The sequence below is a fragment of the Pediculus humanus genome, genomic scaffold (assembly GCF_000006295.1).
Source record: "Pediculus humanus corporis 1103172107678 genomic scaffold, whole genome shotgun sequence".
NCBI classification, from domain to species: Eukaryota; Metazoa; Arthropoda; class Insecta; order Psocodea; family Pediculidae; genus Pediculus; species Pediculus humanus.
In genome coordinates, this window is record NW_002987287.1 from 15962 (window position 1) to 33237 (window position 17276).

The 17276-nt window shown below is 22.4% G+C and overlaps 4 protein-coding genes across 4 annotated transcripts; all 4 read right to left on the minus strand.

Moving 5' to 3' along the window:
- Positions 1–5609: 5609 nt before the first annotated feature.
- Positions 5610–6147, minus strand: Phum_PHUM294800 (uncharacterized protein; the record flags this gene model as incomplete). Its single annotated transcript, XM_002427064.1, has 2 exons — positions 5610–5837; positions 5971–6147. 2 exons carry the CDS (start codon positions 6145–6147, stop codon positions 5610–5612), a joined length of 405 nt encoding a protein of 134 aa, XP_002427109.1.
- A 709-nt stretch (positions 6148–6856) lies between these two features.
- Phum_PHUM294810 (uncharacterized protein) lies at positions 6857–7838 on the minus strand (the record flags this gene model as incomplete). Its single annotated transcript, XM_002427065.1, has 3 exons — positions 6857–7027; positions 7165–7362; positions 7788–7838. 3 exons carry the CDS (start codon positions 7836–7838, stop codon positions 6857–6859), a joined length of 420 nt encoding a protein of 139 aa, XP_002427110.1.
- Positions 7839–8551: 713 nt separating this feature from the next.
- Positions 8552–9521, minus strand: Phum_PHUM294820 (uncharacterized protein; the record flags this gene model as incomplete). Its single annotated transcript, XM_002427066.1, has 3 exons — positions 8552–8770; positions 8852–9049; positions 9471–9521. 3 exons carry the CDS (start codon positions 9519–9521, stop codon positions 8552–8554), a joined length of 468 nt encoding a protein of 155 aa, XP_002427111.1.
- A 6539-nt stretch (positions 9522–16060) lies between these two features.
- On the minus strand, positions 16061–16803 carry Phum_PHUM294830 (uncharacterized protein; the record flags this gene model as incomplete). The annotated part of the gene is made up of 3 exons (XM_002427067.1): positions 16061–16265; positions 16412–16574; positions 16659–16803. The coding sequence occupies 3 exons, from the start codon at positions 16801–16803 to the stop codon at positions 16061–16063; spliced, it is 513 nt and encodes a 170-aa protein (XP_002427112.1).
- Between the last annotated feature and the right edge of the window lie 473 nt (positions 16804–17276).

A 17276-nucleotide genomic window follows, 5' to 3' on the forward strand; every position in this document is an offset into this window, starting at 1 on the left:
GCACACGCACACGCACACAAGGCAAATGTGCAAAACAACCTGGACAATAATATAATAAAATGTAATAGAAAATGAAAAGGGAAAGTAAAAAAAAAAAAAAAAAAAAAAAAAAAATTCTATAATAACCTTGTTTTTTTTTTTGCGTTTAAATAATTTAAATTCCTCAAACATTTTAATTAATTTTTCATTATTAATAATTTTTAAAAACTTTTTTTTCTGCGTGTGTGTGTTCAGACTTTTTGTTTATAAATAATAATAATAATAATAATAAAATAAAAAAATAAAAAATTTTCCAAAAAAAAATAATAATAAAAAAAAATGGCAAAACTTTTTGTTTTGTAAAAAAAATTTAAAGTAAATGAAAGCGAAAAAAATTTATTTATATTAAAGGAGATCAAACTACTTTTACTGCAAAAAAAAAAAAAAAAATAATAATAATAATAATAATAATAATAATAGTATACCAAATAAAGGAAAAATAATTTAAAAAAAAAAAAAAAAAACTTTCTTTTAGCAACAAAAACACAAAAAAATTTTTCTTTTTTTCGACGTTATCCATCATCATTATCATTGTTATTAGTCGAAAATGAATTTTTTTATTTACGTTTTTATGTTTATTCGAACGCGATACGATTAATCGAAATCGCAATTAAAAAAAAAAAAAATTCTAGAAAAAGAAAAAGAAAAAAGTAAAAAATACTTACGGTTAATTCGAATTCATATATATATATATATGATATTTATGAAACTATTTAAAATTTACCGTTGCAATGAATGAAAGTATTATTATTATTATTATTATAACTCGCGTAAGATAGTCTTAGATGTAGAGGTAGATACCGTACTATAATAATAATAATAATAACGAAAGTAAAAATTAATTCATCTGTGATAAGCTTAAGACGTGAATAATACCCGAACTCGCGAAGTTCTGCCCTACAATGTCACTAATATTGCCAATCCATCTGAACAGTTTAAAAAAAAAAAAAAAAGCAAAGGAGGGGAGAATTTCAAGGATGCCAGTTCCTCGATTCAGGCACCAATGTCTTTTCCGTGACGGGGAAAAAACCTGAAAACATTTTTTTAAAAGTATATTTATTAATAAAATTTTTTCCTTTTTTTTTTTTTTTAACAGGTCTGGAATTTTTCTTCCCGGGGAGAAAGAGAGAAAATACATTTAAATCAATTGCGTCACACAAAGGTATTACAGGTACGTTAAAATTAAATTTTTTTTTTCATATGTGCATACACTACACCAACAACAACAACAACACTATTTTTAAACATTTACGTAAATAATAATAATGATAAGTTTTATACCCGAAAACAAAAACGAAAGAAAAATTTTCATTTGTGATTGTTTTATAACAATAATTTTAAAAAAAATATTTAATAAGTTTTCTTTTTTTTATCCGTGATATCGATGTCGATGATGATGATGATGATGATGATGATGTGTACGTATGTGTTTAGACCTTGATGTCAATTGCCATCATGCAGAAAACAAAACATAATGTAATGGTTAAACAATAAGTAATAAAACTCGTTGGCAAAAAAAAAAAAAAAAACTGTTATTTCAATCGTGTTGTTGTTACTTTTTTCGCAAAGTTTCTCTCTCTCTCTCTCTCTCTCTCTCTCACTCTCCCCCACTCTCTCTCTTTCTCTTTCTCTCTCTATCACTTGGGATTTTAAATACTATTGCAAATGGCGAATGTTTTAATTTACAAAAATTAATTATGGGGGGCTACGTACAATTCAATGAAAAATTTCTAAAAAAAAAAAAAAAATTCGCACGAGATATAAAAAGTTCAAGATTTTCCATTTGTTGAAAAGTAAATTTCTTAGAAAAATATTTGATTTTATTAACGGTCATCGCCATTTTTTTTTTTTTTTTTTTTAAATAAAAATCTAAATAATATTTTTAGTTACCCTTTGATTAATTACGTATATGGAAAAACCCGTAATAATAATAAAAACAAATTTTTATTTATATTTATTAGATGACCGTTAAAAATAAAACATTCGTGATGTAATAATAATAATGATAATAAATTTTTTTTTCCACTTTTACACGTTGCAAATTTTAAACACGCAATTTTTTTAATTCGGTTTCGTAATTTTAAAACCTAATAATATAAAAATGGTCGATTTAAAAAATTTTCTTTTTATCAATCGCGATAAATTAATTAATTAATATTTTTTAAATGTGTTATGAAAACTGTTATGATTACTCATTGCATTGCAGAAAATTTTTTTCCTTTTTTATATAAAAATTTAAAAAATTACTAACGTGATAATTAATTAATTAATTAATTAATTAATATTTTTTCAAGCTCAAGGCCAGACATCGGGTCAACACTCAACTTTATATTTTTTCCAACGTAAAAAATTTTCTTTTAAAATTATTTTTATTTTTAATGACGTCACGACGAGGTAAAAAAAATCATAAGCACCTAATACTTCTCTCAACTATTATTATTATTATTATTAATTAAATTTAAAGGGAAAGTAATAATTTCTAGACAAAAAAAAATTTTTTTTGCTTGCTTATTATTAATTTTTATTACTGTAAATTTTTTTTTTTTTTTTTTTGTAAATAATAAAATACATAAATAATAATAATAATAAAATCTCGCTATGCATAAAAAATTAAATCACATAATAAAAAAAATGATTTTTATAAAATAAAATTGGTAAACAATAAAACAAAATATATAACAGTATACAACAAAGGAATGTTTTTTTTTTCTGTTAAAAAAAAATAATAATAATAAAAAAAGATTTTATTACGTTTACATTTTAGATTGTCGTGAATAAGAAGAGGTAATAAGCCTTTGTATGCAATCTTTGTAAATACATTTTCGAAGAGTACGTATTATTATTATTATTATTATTTATTAAATTCTTGACACGTTTTTCAGTTTTTTTTTTCGGTTTTAAATTCGTAAATAGTGTATGCCTCGTTTATTTGTTAAAACTTCTTCTTTTCTTTTTCTTTTTTTTTTGATTCTCCATTTCTTTGGTTTGAAAATTTTTAATTTAAAAAAAAAAATAATAACGCGTGGATACGATGAAAACAAACAAGGAATACTACATTTCCAAATGAAGGTACTCGGCTACGAAAACGGTTAAAATTTTAACTAAATTTCTTGTAGTTTGATGATCGATTATTTTATGATTGTCTCCATTCGTGTGCCAATCCGGAGGAAACGGAAGTGAAATTATGTGAAGTATAGGAACATCTAAATAAAACGAATGTAAAATTCAAGGATTAATTAATAAAATTCGATTATGATAATTATAGTTATAAAAAAAAAAAATTACTGTTCATTAAAAATGGAAGGTGATCATCTTCTATGTAAGAATCGGTTGATTTCCTGTGAAAATATCTCTTCTTGTATCCTCTTAATAAATTTTTTTCTCTCAGTTTACTTTCAGCATTGGCCAAAATTGTATAATACTTTTGAGTATTTGTAAAAAAACTGTAAAATTCTGGTGATTTCGCTCCGAGGAGGTCTAAGAGTACAAGCATGTCCTAAAAAAAAAAAAAAAAATCACAGTAAGGAAACAATTTTATCACATGTACAAATAAATATTTAAAAAAAAAAATTAATACAACGTACAATTCTGTCCAATTGTGTGGCAGAGGGGCCACCTTCTTCATAAGGAGTACGCTTCCATGTCTCAGCTAAATGTCGAGCTCCATATAATGAATCAGTTTTAGACCAAGTATGAAAAGCTTCTTCCCCATCGAAAAATATAAATCGAAGACTCAATTCATTATTTTTTTGATTTTCTAATGCATCATTTAATGAATGAGCCATTTGTATCATCATTGCACAGGGTACAGCAGAATCTGTGGCTCCCACAAATTGGTTGTCTCCAGGATAATATTTTGAATCGTAGTGACAAGCAACATCGAGGAAACGTTTAGCATTCGGATTATGAGTTGCAATTATGTTTTAAATGGTAAAGTACCAATTGGTGTTTAGCCATGAATGAATCCACATCAACATGCCAATTTAAATTTGAAAATTCATTGATTATGAACTAATTATCCAAAAATTATAAATTATTAGTATATTATTTTTCCAATTAGAAAATTTATTTCATGAATGACTTACATTTTGAACTTTTTTGTGAGACTCAGTTCCGACAACTCTAGGAATCAGAATATTTTCTAATGTTGTATTCAATTCATATAAATTATTTAATTTATCTGAAAGTGATATTAAATGTCTGTGACTAAGATTTCGAGGAGCATGCCTGGCCTATTAAAAAAAATACATTTATTAAATAATGCAATTAATCCATAAAAAAATATAATGAACATATTATCATTCATTTAATTATTTTATTCGATTAAAATTCATTTAAATTTAACATTTTTTATTGAAAAAATTTAGTAATTTTAAAAAATTTTTAGGTCATAAATATCTTTTTTGACCATCTGTAAAAATTTAAATAAACATTTATTTCATTAGAATTAAAAAATCTTTGCTTAATGGTTTCTGTGAGATTCGACTAATATTCTATGAGCAATAAGATCAGTTTTCGATTCATACAAGGTTAGTTTTTCATTTAAATAAAAAAGTATTTTTATGTTAATTATTATATAAAAGATTTCTCTTCTGACATCATTAAAAAAATATAACCAAGGTTACTGATACTTATCACAACCTTTTTATTAATAATGGTATTACATTTTATGATGTTGAAATTGAATATTATATATTAGAAAAGTTAGAAAAACAATGAAATAATTGTTTCTTACTTTTTTTTTTTTTTTTTAGCTGATTTAACAAAATTAATTTCTTTATTTCAGTAATAAAAATAAAGAGGGGGAAGGGCAACGAACACTTAAAAAACCATCGAATAAACTAAGGTTATTGTCTGTTTAAAACACGAAATAATTCGTGTAGTTTATTAATATTTTATAATATAAATAAAAACAAATAATATTATTTAAGGGAATTCGTCAAACTTTGCGAAACAGTTATTTGGCGCCAAGAAGAATTTAATTTAAACATATCGGATTGGGTAAACTACAGTAAATGTCAATTCAAATAAATAAACTTACTCTACTTTCGAAAAAAGGAAATTTTAAAGCGTATCCATTAAAAACAGCGCATATTCCAAAACACAAAACTGTTGTGATTATTCGATGTAAAGATGACATTTTAATTTTTTTAAACAAATAAAAAATAAATAAATAACAATATGTTAACCCACCCCTAACCCAAAAATTCTTTGAAAGCAGTAGACGAAATATGCAGCATGATAAAATGTAGCGATCGCAGAGACACCTAGAAATTTTTTTTGAAACCATTCTTAACGTTAAATATTAGTGTGTGAATTGGTTTATTTAAAAATATTTTTCTTTTTTTAAATTATTTAATTCAATAAGTAAATAATATTTGTTTAGTGTTATATAGTTTAGTGTTATTATAAATGTGAAAATGAAATGTTTAATTTTAAAAATAAAGTAAAGTGATGAATAAGTGTAAATAATTAAAAAAGTATTAAAGTATACTTTAATAAGAGAACTTATACGATTTATTTCATCTTATTTTATTATATTTACAAATACGTGGTTAACATGTACTATATTATCCGCATTCAGGAGATTCATCACTTCTACAGCATAAAATAAATGTAGTTAGAGCTCCATAAAGTGCTCCGATAGCAGTTGTAAGTATTGCAACAATTAATGTTACAGGTGAATAGGTACAGTAATCAGAAGCAGAGATCGACTCTGATCCACAGATATAATCTACTAAAGTAGTTATACCGTTTGGTAGGTGCATGAAAAGTCCTGTTATTGCAAAACATAGTACCTGTATTCAAATATTTAATGTTTACATGAAAATATGCCTTTAAAATATTTCCACAAACAAACAAACAGCAAATTTTACAAAGATTACGTATTGAAAAACACACACACACATATATATTTTTATTAAAACTTACAAGAAATGGCGGCGGCGAAGATGACAGCAAAAAGCATGTCAATATACACGTCCATATGACAAGATATCCCGTTAGCCCAACCATTGTTAGTTCTATTGTCCAAAATCGACAACCCCATGTTTCTGCAAAACTACTACTTACACTAAATTGGGCGAGGCAAAATGCTACTAAAGACATAAGCTATTTAAACAAAATAAAAATTATTATATTATTATTATTATTAATGGTAACAAGTAATTGTAAGAAATAATAATGATAATAATAGTAAACAAAAGTATAAAACTTTCACAATTTTTACCCATATTGCCGTGATGAGCCATAACAAATATCCTTTAGGTGTACATGACATAATTATTTCATAAAAATTAAACTAAATCATAAAAACTTGTGTATATATACAAAATAACATTATATCTAAATTGACAGTTTATTTGAAAACAATTGAAAAAACATAAACAATTTTTTTTTCATATTGATATTTATATTTTTTTGAATTTGAGAACTTATAACCGTCAAAACAATATCGAACAAACACACGAGTTAATTTTTAATTGTTATCTTATCCATTATTTCATGCTTACAATTAAATATGAGGTAATTTTATTATTATTAATTTTATTATATATATTTTAATGTAAATTAATTTAAACTATTATTAAAAAAAATTTAACTTATGCTAATCTTACACACACACACACACATTATTATTATTATATTTAAACGAGCATAATACACATTTTTAAATAGGAATCATAATCGTTATTTGATTGTTAAAAAAAAAAATTTCATTGTCTGTTTTTTTAATTTAAATATGGACATTCAATATGGATCAAACATGTTAGATTCTCCTTGTTCAGTAAATAATTTAAAAGTAATAACACATCTATTAATGTGCAGCAGCATTAAGTACGCTTAAACTACCGACAGCCATACCGACATCTTTTTCTGTTGATTTATATTCATTACCATGTTCATTTTGAAAACCGGGCCAATAATGTAGTGCTGTACCAGCCACACCGGTCCATAAAAATATCCCGATAAGATTCATCAAACAATCCTGTATAAATAATAAAGTGACGTCATTTCGTGACGAATAATAACCGTTAAAAAAGGGATATTAAGGGAACGTTAGAATTATGTCATTTTTAAAAAATTAAAAAATTAAATTTTTTTTCAAAATGGTGTGTGACTTACGTTTGCTGATTTTTCAGAGCTTATACAATAAGTAATCAAGGCCGATATATTATATAATAAATAACCGACGAAAACACCGGATGCCAAAATTTCAACATCAACATTTTTTTCTTCATTAAAATTCCAAACTGCTCCAACACCTAAAAATTGTCCAGCATATCCGGTTCGATATAGAAAAAGTATAATTATAGTGATAGCCTATTAAAAAAAGACACATATTATATAAAATATAATTAATACCTGTTTGTATGAAAAAAAATCTTTTTAAACGATGACATTTTTTTACATAATAATTTATTTAAATTAAAAAAAAAAAAAATCAAACAAACAAACAAACACCTCGTTTGTTGTTTTATTATTACAAAGAAGGGGTAGGGGGGAAAATATAATATTTAAAATACATAAAAATTATAAAATACAGAGTGACATAATTAAATTAAATAATAAATAATTCAGGAAGTTATTTTAAATCTACGTCATGACGTCATTTTAATAAAAAAAAAAATTTATAATATATTTTTTTATGGGTTTCGTATAAGAACTCGTGCATATTTTTACCAAATATTATCGATAATAATAATAATAACTAATGCAAAAAAAAAAAAATTTTTTTGAAAACTTACAATTTTGACAATTTTAACTGTTATCGTACCAATCATAGGTCCTTGTGCCATAATTAATTAAAACCCATGCACAAAAAACAATTTAAGATGATTTTTTTTCTATACGCGTTTAATTATTATTATTTTTTTTCGAAAAAAAAAAAAAAAACGTAAAATTTTCGAGGTGTGGTGATGATTCTTTGGTGTAGTATTCTTATCGCGTTGTCAGGTAACGAAAGATAAAAAATGGCCTAAATGATTAATAAAAAAAAAAATCAAACATTCCATGAACTTATTTATTTATTTATTTTGTATTTACAAATTATTATTATTAATATTTTTAAAGATTTTTGTTGAAAACGTTAAGAGATATCATACATAACCTTAAAAACTTATTAAATGCGTAATAAAAAAATTAAAAAAATTTCTGAGAATAAAAAATTAAAAAAAACCTGTTTTTCATTTATTATTAATAATTAACGGCGGTCACCATTGACGTTATCACGATTTTAATTAATAATTATTTTTATTATTTTTATTATTATTATTAACATTGAGTGTGAGGAGAAAAGTTCTTTTTTTCCTCCCCTGAAGTATTTTTTTTTTAATAATAATAAATAAATAAATAAACTGTAATTTCACGTTTATAAATAATAATTAAATAATAGATTCAAATGGGTTTATTTATTCTATGATTGTAAAAAAATAATAAATTATAAATAAATGAATAAGGATAATAAATAATTTTTGTTTGAGTGAGAGAAAGAGAGATATATAAAAAATATTTATTTCGATTTATCCAAATATAATTTAATACTAAATGCAGAATCCGCAAGATGTAAGAAAGCATTAAAAACGCATAAACTTCCCAATGCTAAACCCGAACTCCTTTCATTTCCGGTTATGTCAAATTGATGTTGATGGGCGTAGTTGTCCCAATAATGCAATGCAGTACCAGCAACTGCTATCCACATAAATAATCCAAGAACGTTCATTATGCAATCCTATTAATTAAAAAAAAAATTAATTTATTAAAGTTTTTCTTTCTTTTTTCTACATAAAAATTGATTTTGAATTATACAAACATTGATTATTCTTTCTCCAGTTAATAAATATGTTATTAACACGGATAGGTTATAAACTAGGTAACCAACGAATATTCCAGACGCCATTATTTCAACATCTACTGCTTTTTCTTCGTTTAAATTAAACGTGCCACCCACGCCTAAAAATTTTCCATTGTCTCCAACTCTGTATAATATTAATATTATCATTATTAACACCTTAAAAAAAAATTTATTAATTAATGTTTATTATTTTTTTTTTGATTATTCGAAAAGTTAAAGTCATTCACAATAATAATAATTATTTAAATTATGTACATAAAATAAACAAGTTGAAATTATTTATTATTTTATTTAAAAAAAATTGTTCTCGTTTTTTTCTGACCTTTACCGGATTTAAAAAAAAATTAAAAATTATTATTATTATTATTATTATTACTCGAGTAATAAAATTTTAGTACTTTTCCGCGTGTAGATACTCGTGGATTTTCGTGTTTATTTTTATTTTTTTTTAATTATTAAACTTTCTTGATTTTAATAACAGTAAATTTTATTATCATGAAATTATTATTATTATTATTGTTTTCATTTATTTAAATGACTAACTGACTTTTAGGTAAAAATTAAAACTAAAACTTACGATTTTTCCACATTTTGACACGAGTGAACCAATTGTTGCTTTTCTACTCATTTTCAATTAATTTAATTTACAAAAAAATAAAAAATTATTATTATTATTATTATTATGTTGCTGTCGTAAACCGAGGTGTGGTGATTACGTTGTTGTTGTCGCACTCTTACTATTTTTTATCAGTCGTAGAAAAAAAAGATAAATAATGATTAAAAAAAGGAAATGTTGATCCCTAAAATATACACAAAATGTATGAATCAACTTTTTTTATTTATTTTTTTTTGTACTAAATATTTTCCCCCCATTCTTTCATTTTTACCTTATTTTTTTGATTTTCTTTTGGAAATTACTCTGGAAATTTTTTTTTTTTTTACAAATATGCTGAGTGTGATGAAAATACATTAATAATTTTCTCAAGTATAATTTTATGTGTTTTTTGCACTTAAAAAAAATAAACGTTTGGAATATAATATGAGTCAGTTGTTTATTATTATTATTATTAGGTACGCACTCCTCACCCTCAGGAATTTTCTAAATAAAGACTCTTTTGTATGCCAAATTATGTTTTTTTTTTTATAACCGGATGTTGGGCCCATTTTTCAAAAAGACCATAAATCATTTTTTTTTCTTTTTAAATTTGCTCATCAACCGACAGCATTTTATATTAATAGGGATGGGATTTGTAAAATGGCCTGTGTGTATATAATAAAAGAAAAAAATAAATTTGCAATAAAAAAAATTTTTTTTATTTAATTTCATTATAGTTTTCTATTTTTTTAACTTTTTTTTTTTACATATAGTTATCATTCAAAAGAAAATGAGTTTTTTATAAAGAAAAAGAAACGAAGTGTATTTAAATTTGAAATAAATTCTCTCTTTTTAAATTGAAAGACAAATAAATAGTTGAAAAAGCATTACAAGTAAATAATACATAAAAAAATCACAAATAAAAAGAAAAATTATTATTATTATTAATTTCAATTTAAAATTTTTACTTTAAATTAAAATATATTGACGGTTACATTTTATTATAATTTACAAAAAAAAAAAAAAACACTCTTGTCATTTCCACATTAAATTTACTTGTTACTGTTATTATTATTATTATTATATTAAATAAAACTTTTTTTTTTTTATTATGCGTCAATAAACAGACAATAAAAATTAATAATTAAAAAAAATAAATTTATTACTAATTATTAAGTAAAAGTGTTTAAAAAACCGTTACGTATAAGTTTTTTTTTATAGAAAAGTTTTGTAATTAATTTAAATAAAATGAATTTGATATTTTTTTTTTTTTTTTTGCTTGTAGTAAAGTAAAAGATTAATAAATTGTTTTTTGTAATAATGATGATGATGATGATGATGATAGAAAAAATTAAGTGCGAAAGAGATGTTAAAAAAAAAAATGGCACTGTGAAATGAAAAGCGAAATTTATGTAGAATTTTTTTTTTTTTATGAATAGAAAAGTAGCATGTTTTGTTACGTTTATGTGTAGAAGATGATGATATTTTTTATATAAGCTAAACAAGGTGTGAATGTATGAATGAATTGTTGATGTTAGAAGAATACAAAAGTAATAAAATAAGGTAATAAAAATTAAACATGCAAGAAAGTTTCATGCAAATAGTCAATCTATAACTAAAGTAATAATATTTGGTTTATAAGATATAGTTTGTAAAAAATAGTTATGAAAAGTACACTACAATAAAACAAAGATAAAAGTTTAAGAAAATAAAATAAAAAAGAAATAAAAAAGAAAATGAAAGTTTTTGTTATAAAGAAAAAGAAGAGAATAGACATAAATAATAAAATAGAAAAGAATAGACAAATAAAAAGAAAAAAATACAAAAAGATGTTTACATAAAAAAACCATTACACTTAAACTATATACTAAATTGACATTATATATATAGATAAAATTATTATTATTATTATATATTAATCAATAACTTTTTAAAGAAAAATTAATCCTTCACCTTTTTATATATATTATTATAAATTCTATATAATTTATGTAAGTTGTATATATATATTATTACACTAAATAGTAATTTATAGTGATAAACTTTTATTTAAAAAAATATATATATATACGAATGTTTATTTTAGTAAAAATAATAATAATAATGAAATGATTAAGCTTGAATTCATGAACATGAAGTGATTATTAGTATCAGAAAAATAGAAATAACCCATAACCTCAAAAATAAATTGAATGAGTTATTATAATAATAAAGTATACAAAGTATATATATAAAAATATTAGTTGATATTATAAAATATAAAATATTATCTCATATAATAAAATATACTAAGGGATATAACTTAATCATTTTATAATTATTGATATGATTGATAATTTTTGCTTTCAATTAACTGTTTTACATACTGTACACAATATAGCTGTAATAAAATATATAATAAAACTTAATAATTAAAAAAAAAATTACTTATTTGGATAGATAAAATAATGAAAATAATATATATATCATATAAAAGAAAAGTATAAGATAAAGAGAGAACGATAGAGAGAGAATGATAGAGAGAGAGTGAGTGAAAGAGAGAGAGAGAAGAGAGACATAAGAAGACGATTTTTTTTTTAGTCCTTATTGATTCTATCTTAATAATTTTTATAATGAAAGTTAATTCGATGTAATGAGTAGAATATAATAATAATATTAATAATAATGATAATAGTAGTAATAGTGAAAAGTAATGAAAATTTTTGTTAAATTTTAAAATATTATCATGCAATAAAAAAAAATTATTATTATTATTATTTTTTTTTTGTCCTTTGATTTTATGTCTCTCAAAACTTACTATATATATATATTATAATAATATTAAAAAAAATGTGATGTTTATATGTAAAATTGGAATGATAAGAAGTTAAAATATAAAATATTTATTATCTATGTACATTATTAATGTCATGCATAAAAAAAAAGGAAAAAAATTTTTGTGAATTTAAAAATAATTATTTATGTTATTAAAGAAAAAAAAGTTGGAGAGCTCAAGGAAAGAAAGAAAGATGAGAAAAAAGTGAAAATAAGAAAAATTAGATGAAAATGAAATAAGAATTAAATCACAGGGAAAAATACAAACATAGGAAAGAGAAGAAAAGAGATAAGAGAAAATAATGTTTTGAAAAATTGAAAAAGAAAATGAAGAATGAAAATAATTAAGTAAAAAAGAAAGAAAAAATGTGAAGTGAAGTGTGGAAGAAGGGGAAAATAAAAGTTTTTAAAGTAAAAGAAAAGAGAAAAAGAAAAAGAAAGAAATGAAAAAAGAAAAATAAGGAAAATTGTTATTAAAAAGTTTTTTATTATTTTAAAGAAGATGAAATAGAATTAAATAATTAATCACAGATAAAGCAAAATTGAAAAAAAAAATAAAATAAAATAAAAGTAAATATAATATTATTGTTATTTATGCTTGAAAATGACTGTTTTGTTTAAAGAGAAGATGCAAAGTAGTAGACAGAACAGAGAACACATAGTAGTATACAGAAAAGAGAACACAAAGTAGTGCAGAGAACAGAGAAAACACAGTAACAGATAACAGTAAGAAGACAGAAACTAGATTTTAAAAAATTAATAACAGAAAAAACAAGACAGAAAGTAGTCCAGAAGAAGAAATTATAAAGAAGGAAATAAAAACTGATATCAGTAGATTAAAAAAGAGAGAAAAAAATAAAACAGATAAAAATCATGCTCAAGAAAGAAAATTAGAAGAATAAAGGAATAAAAAAAAAAACGAATAAAAGAAGAAGAAAAGTAGAAAGAATAAAAGAAGAAAAAAGGAAAACGAATAAAAGAAGAAGAAAAATGAAAAGAATACATCAAAATGAGAGAAAAAGATGAAGTGAAAACGAAAAGAAGACACAGTAAAAAAGTTAAAAATTTAAAAGATGAAGAGGAAACGAAAAGAAGACACAGTAAAAAAGTTAAAATTTAAAAGATGAAGAGGAAACGAAAAGAAGACACAGTAAAAAAGTTAAAATTTAAAAGATGAAGAGGAAACGAAAAGAAGACACAGTAAAAAAGTTAAAATTTAAAAGATGAAGAGGAAACGAAAAGAAGACACAGTAAAAAAGTTAAAAATTTAAAAGATGAAGAGGAAACGAAAAGAAGACACAGTAAAAAAGTTAAAGATTTAAAAGAAAAAGAGAAAAACAGAAGAAAAAAATAGAAAAATAAGAAAAAAAAGGCAAAATTGGAAAAAAGAAGTAAATTATATAGGGAAAAGAAAGTTAAGAATAAGAAGAAAAGATGAAAAACAAGATCAGAAAAAAAACAGAAGAGGAAAAAATGAAATGAATAAACTCAGAAGAAAAAAAAGAAAAGAAGAATAAATAAAAGAAATATAGAATAGACAAGTTTCACTAAAAAAAAGAGAAAAAGATAAAAAAGAAAATTATAAAAAAAATAAAATTTTCTAGAAAACAGTCAAAAAGAAAAACGTATAAATAACAATAATAATAATAATAATAATAATAATAATAATAATAATAATAATAATAATAATAATAATAATAATAATAACACATTCCAATCAATAAAATTCTAAGACTAGATTACACAAAGTTTTAAATTCGCAATCACAGCAAACGAGAAAAAAAATTTTCTTTTTTTTTTTGTTTAATTTTGATCGTTTTTTAATTATTTAAAACCTAAAAAAAAAAAAATTAATTTTTTTAATATTTTTTTTTACCTGTACTTGCATTTTTTTTAATGATCATCATCGAAACAAATAGAAAAAAAAAGAAAAAAAGAATGAAAAGATAAAAGAATGAAAAGCAAAAAAGAATGAAAAAAGAAAAGTATTATTAATATTATTAAATGTGATGAAGTGAATTGAAAAAAAATTAATAGAAAAAAAAATTTTTTTTATGGTTAATCATGAAAAATGAAATGAGTTTAATAGAAAAAGAAAATGATGATAATAATAATAATATAATTTTTATAATAATAATATTAATATTTATACTGAAAATTTATAAAGACATGACTAGGTAAGTGAAAGTTATACACAAAATAATAATAATAAAAATCCCTGTGTAAATTTTTTTAAATTTAAAGTATAAAAAAAGTTTTTTTATTTAATTAATATTATTATTATTATTATTATTAATATAAGAAATTTTTTTTTAATTAAAAGAAAATGTTATTAAAAAAGAAAAAAAATTGAGCATTCCGATAAAAAAAAAATCTATGTACATAAAAAAAATTAATTAATTATTAATAATAATAAAAGTAGAAAGTTTAATATAAAATATAAATATATATAAATATAATATTTATGTATATATATATATATATATATTATTTTAATGAAAGATAATAGATAGAAAATGAATATGATTATTAATGATGATGATTTATTAATAATAATAATAATATTAATTATGTATTAATAAGTAAAAATTATTTAGTGCGTTGATCCGGGCTTTTCCTTTTTTTTTTTTTTGTTTTAAAAACTAAATTATTTACAAAATAACTAAAAATGTTTCAAGTTAGTTAATAAATGTAAATTTTGTAATAATAATAATAATAATAATGATGATAACTAACTTTTATATCACAGAATAAAAGAAGAAAAAAGAAAAGATAGTATAAAAAGAATAAAAAGTGTAGTAAACAGATAGCAGAATTAGAAAAGGATAAAAATAGTTTGAAGTATATATACATAGAAAAAGAAAAACAAGTTAATAACCTTAACCCATAAAAAAAAAATAATAATAATAATAATTTATACATAATTTGAATAGATATCATTTATATGTACAAAAATTTACGTATATGATGATGGTAAAAACGAAAAAAAAAAAAAAAAATTATACAAATTAATTAAATTATATAAAAAAGATTCTAGAATGTTCTTTTCATTATTATTATTATTATGAAGAAAGAAATTAATAAGTGAAAGAATGCGTGATAAGAGTATGAAATTATGATAATGATAATTACTATGACGATCGTGATTATGATGAATGCAGAAATAAAAAAAAAAAAATGAAGAATAAAGAAAAAGAAGTGAAGGCGAATGAATGAATGAATGAATTATTGAATGCTTGAATGATTGAATGAATGAATTATTGAATGATTGAATGAACGAATGAATGAATGAAAAGAGAATGAACATGCAAAAGTATTAAAAAAAAAAAAAAACAAAAAAAAATTTGTGTCAGGTAAAACGTAGCGTGATTTTACATAAAGCCGCCATTTTGATGACAAACAAAGAATACAAAATGGCTGCTCGTTAATTATATGCGTGTACGAAAAAAGTGATTGTTATGATTTAAAGAAAAAGAAAAATAAGAAGAAATATTATTTTAAAAAAATATCAAATTCAATAATGGAAATGATAAGAGTTTTAAATACTTAAAATTTTTGTTTTCCTCATGTTGTTTGTTTGTTGGTTTGTCGTTTGTTGCTTTTTCATACAAAAGAATATGTTGATCGATGAGAATTTAAAAAAAAAGTAAAAATTTTAATAAAAAAAATAAAAAAAGGAAAAAAAACAAAAAAATATGAAGATCAAATTTCAGTCTTGAAAAGGAAATCAATTAATTAAAGAAGAAGCGAGGATTTTTTTATAATTTTTTAGATACTCGGTAACCGCTAAAGGAATGAGAGGTAGCAGGAGATAAAGATCCAGCATCAACAAAAATTGCAGCTTGTTCACCAACTTCCATGTCAATAAATAATATATGACTGCCTCCGGTTTTATTTGTAACCGCAATTGTTTTCCAGGCAGTCGTAGAAGCAGACGGTCTTTTACGAAATGAAAATCTGGAACTGATTAATAATAATAATAGTAATAATATTTAACAAGTTGATGAACCGTTTAATACACATAAAGGGAACGAGGTTATTGCAAAATATACATTTTTATGATATCATTTATTATAAATTTTTCGCAATTTTGAGAACAAAACGCCTACCTTGCATCCCCTGTGGCTGTGAAAGTAAATTGATAAAGGCCAGGACAGTGTGTTGTAAATATTCCACTTTCCCGACCGAAACCGACGGATTTGTCAATGAGTGATGTATCAAAATTAATTATTTGATTTTTATCGGATGATGCTGGAGAAGTGGTTTCCGGTGCTGAAATAAATTTTCAATTTTTTTTATGGAAAATTTTATTTTTTGAATTTATATAAAATATAAAAAAATGAAACGTGGATTTACTTGAAACTGCTGAGAAAACAACAGCGCCATTACAATCAACTGTTTGTGTTAGTCTTTTGCTACCCTCAATCCTTGGTCCTTCTGGAACTGCTGCATTAACAACAACAACAACCAAAAGTCCAACTAAAAACCATAACAACTGCATTTTGAAATAAACAAAAAAAAATCCAATGAATTCTTTTCAGTTTTTCGTTAACTTTATTATTATTATCATTTTAAGTTAAATTTGAAAAATTATAAATTATTCATAGAATTTTTTTGGTTTAAATATTCAAGAATTTTTTTTTTGTTTGATATTTTCTGTAGACAGAAGACAGACGTCGACAAAACGAATAATACAAATCATGTTAACTTGGAAAAAAAAAAAAAAATTTATACGCGACCGTACATAAATTAAATATGGCGGAAAATAAATTATGATGAATTTAATGTTGTTTCTAACAACAAGAATTCATACTATGAAATTCATATATAGAAAAAGTAAATAAAAAAAAAAAAAAAGAGGATTTTGACATTGTAAAATTTAATAATGAGGGTGTGGAAAATAAAATGGAGCCCACTCAAATTTTTTTTTGTTTGATTTAAAACTCGGGTGAAAAACCTGAGGAGGTGTCATAA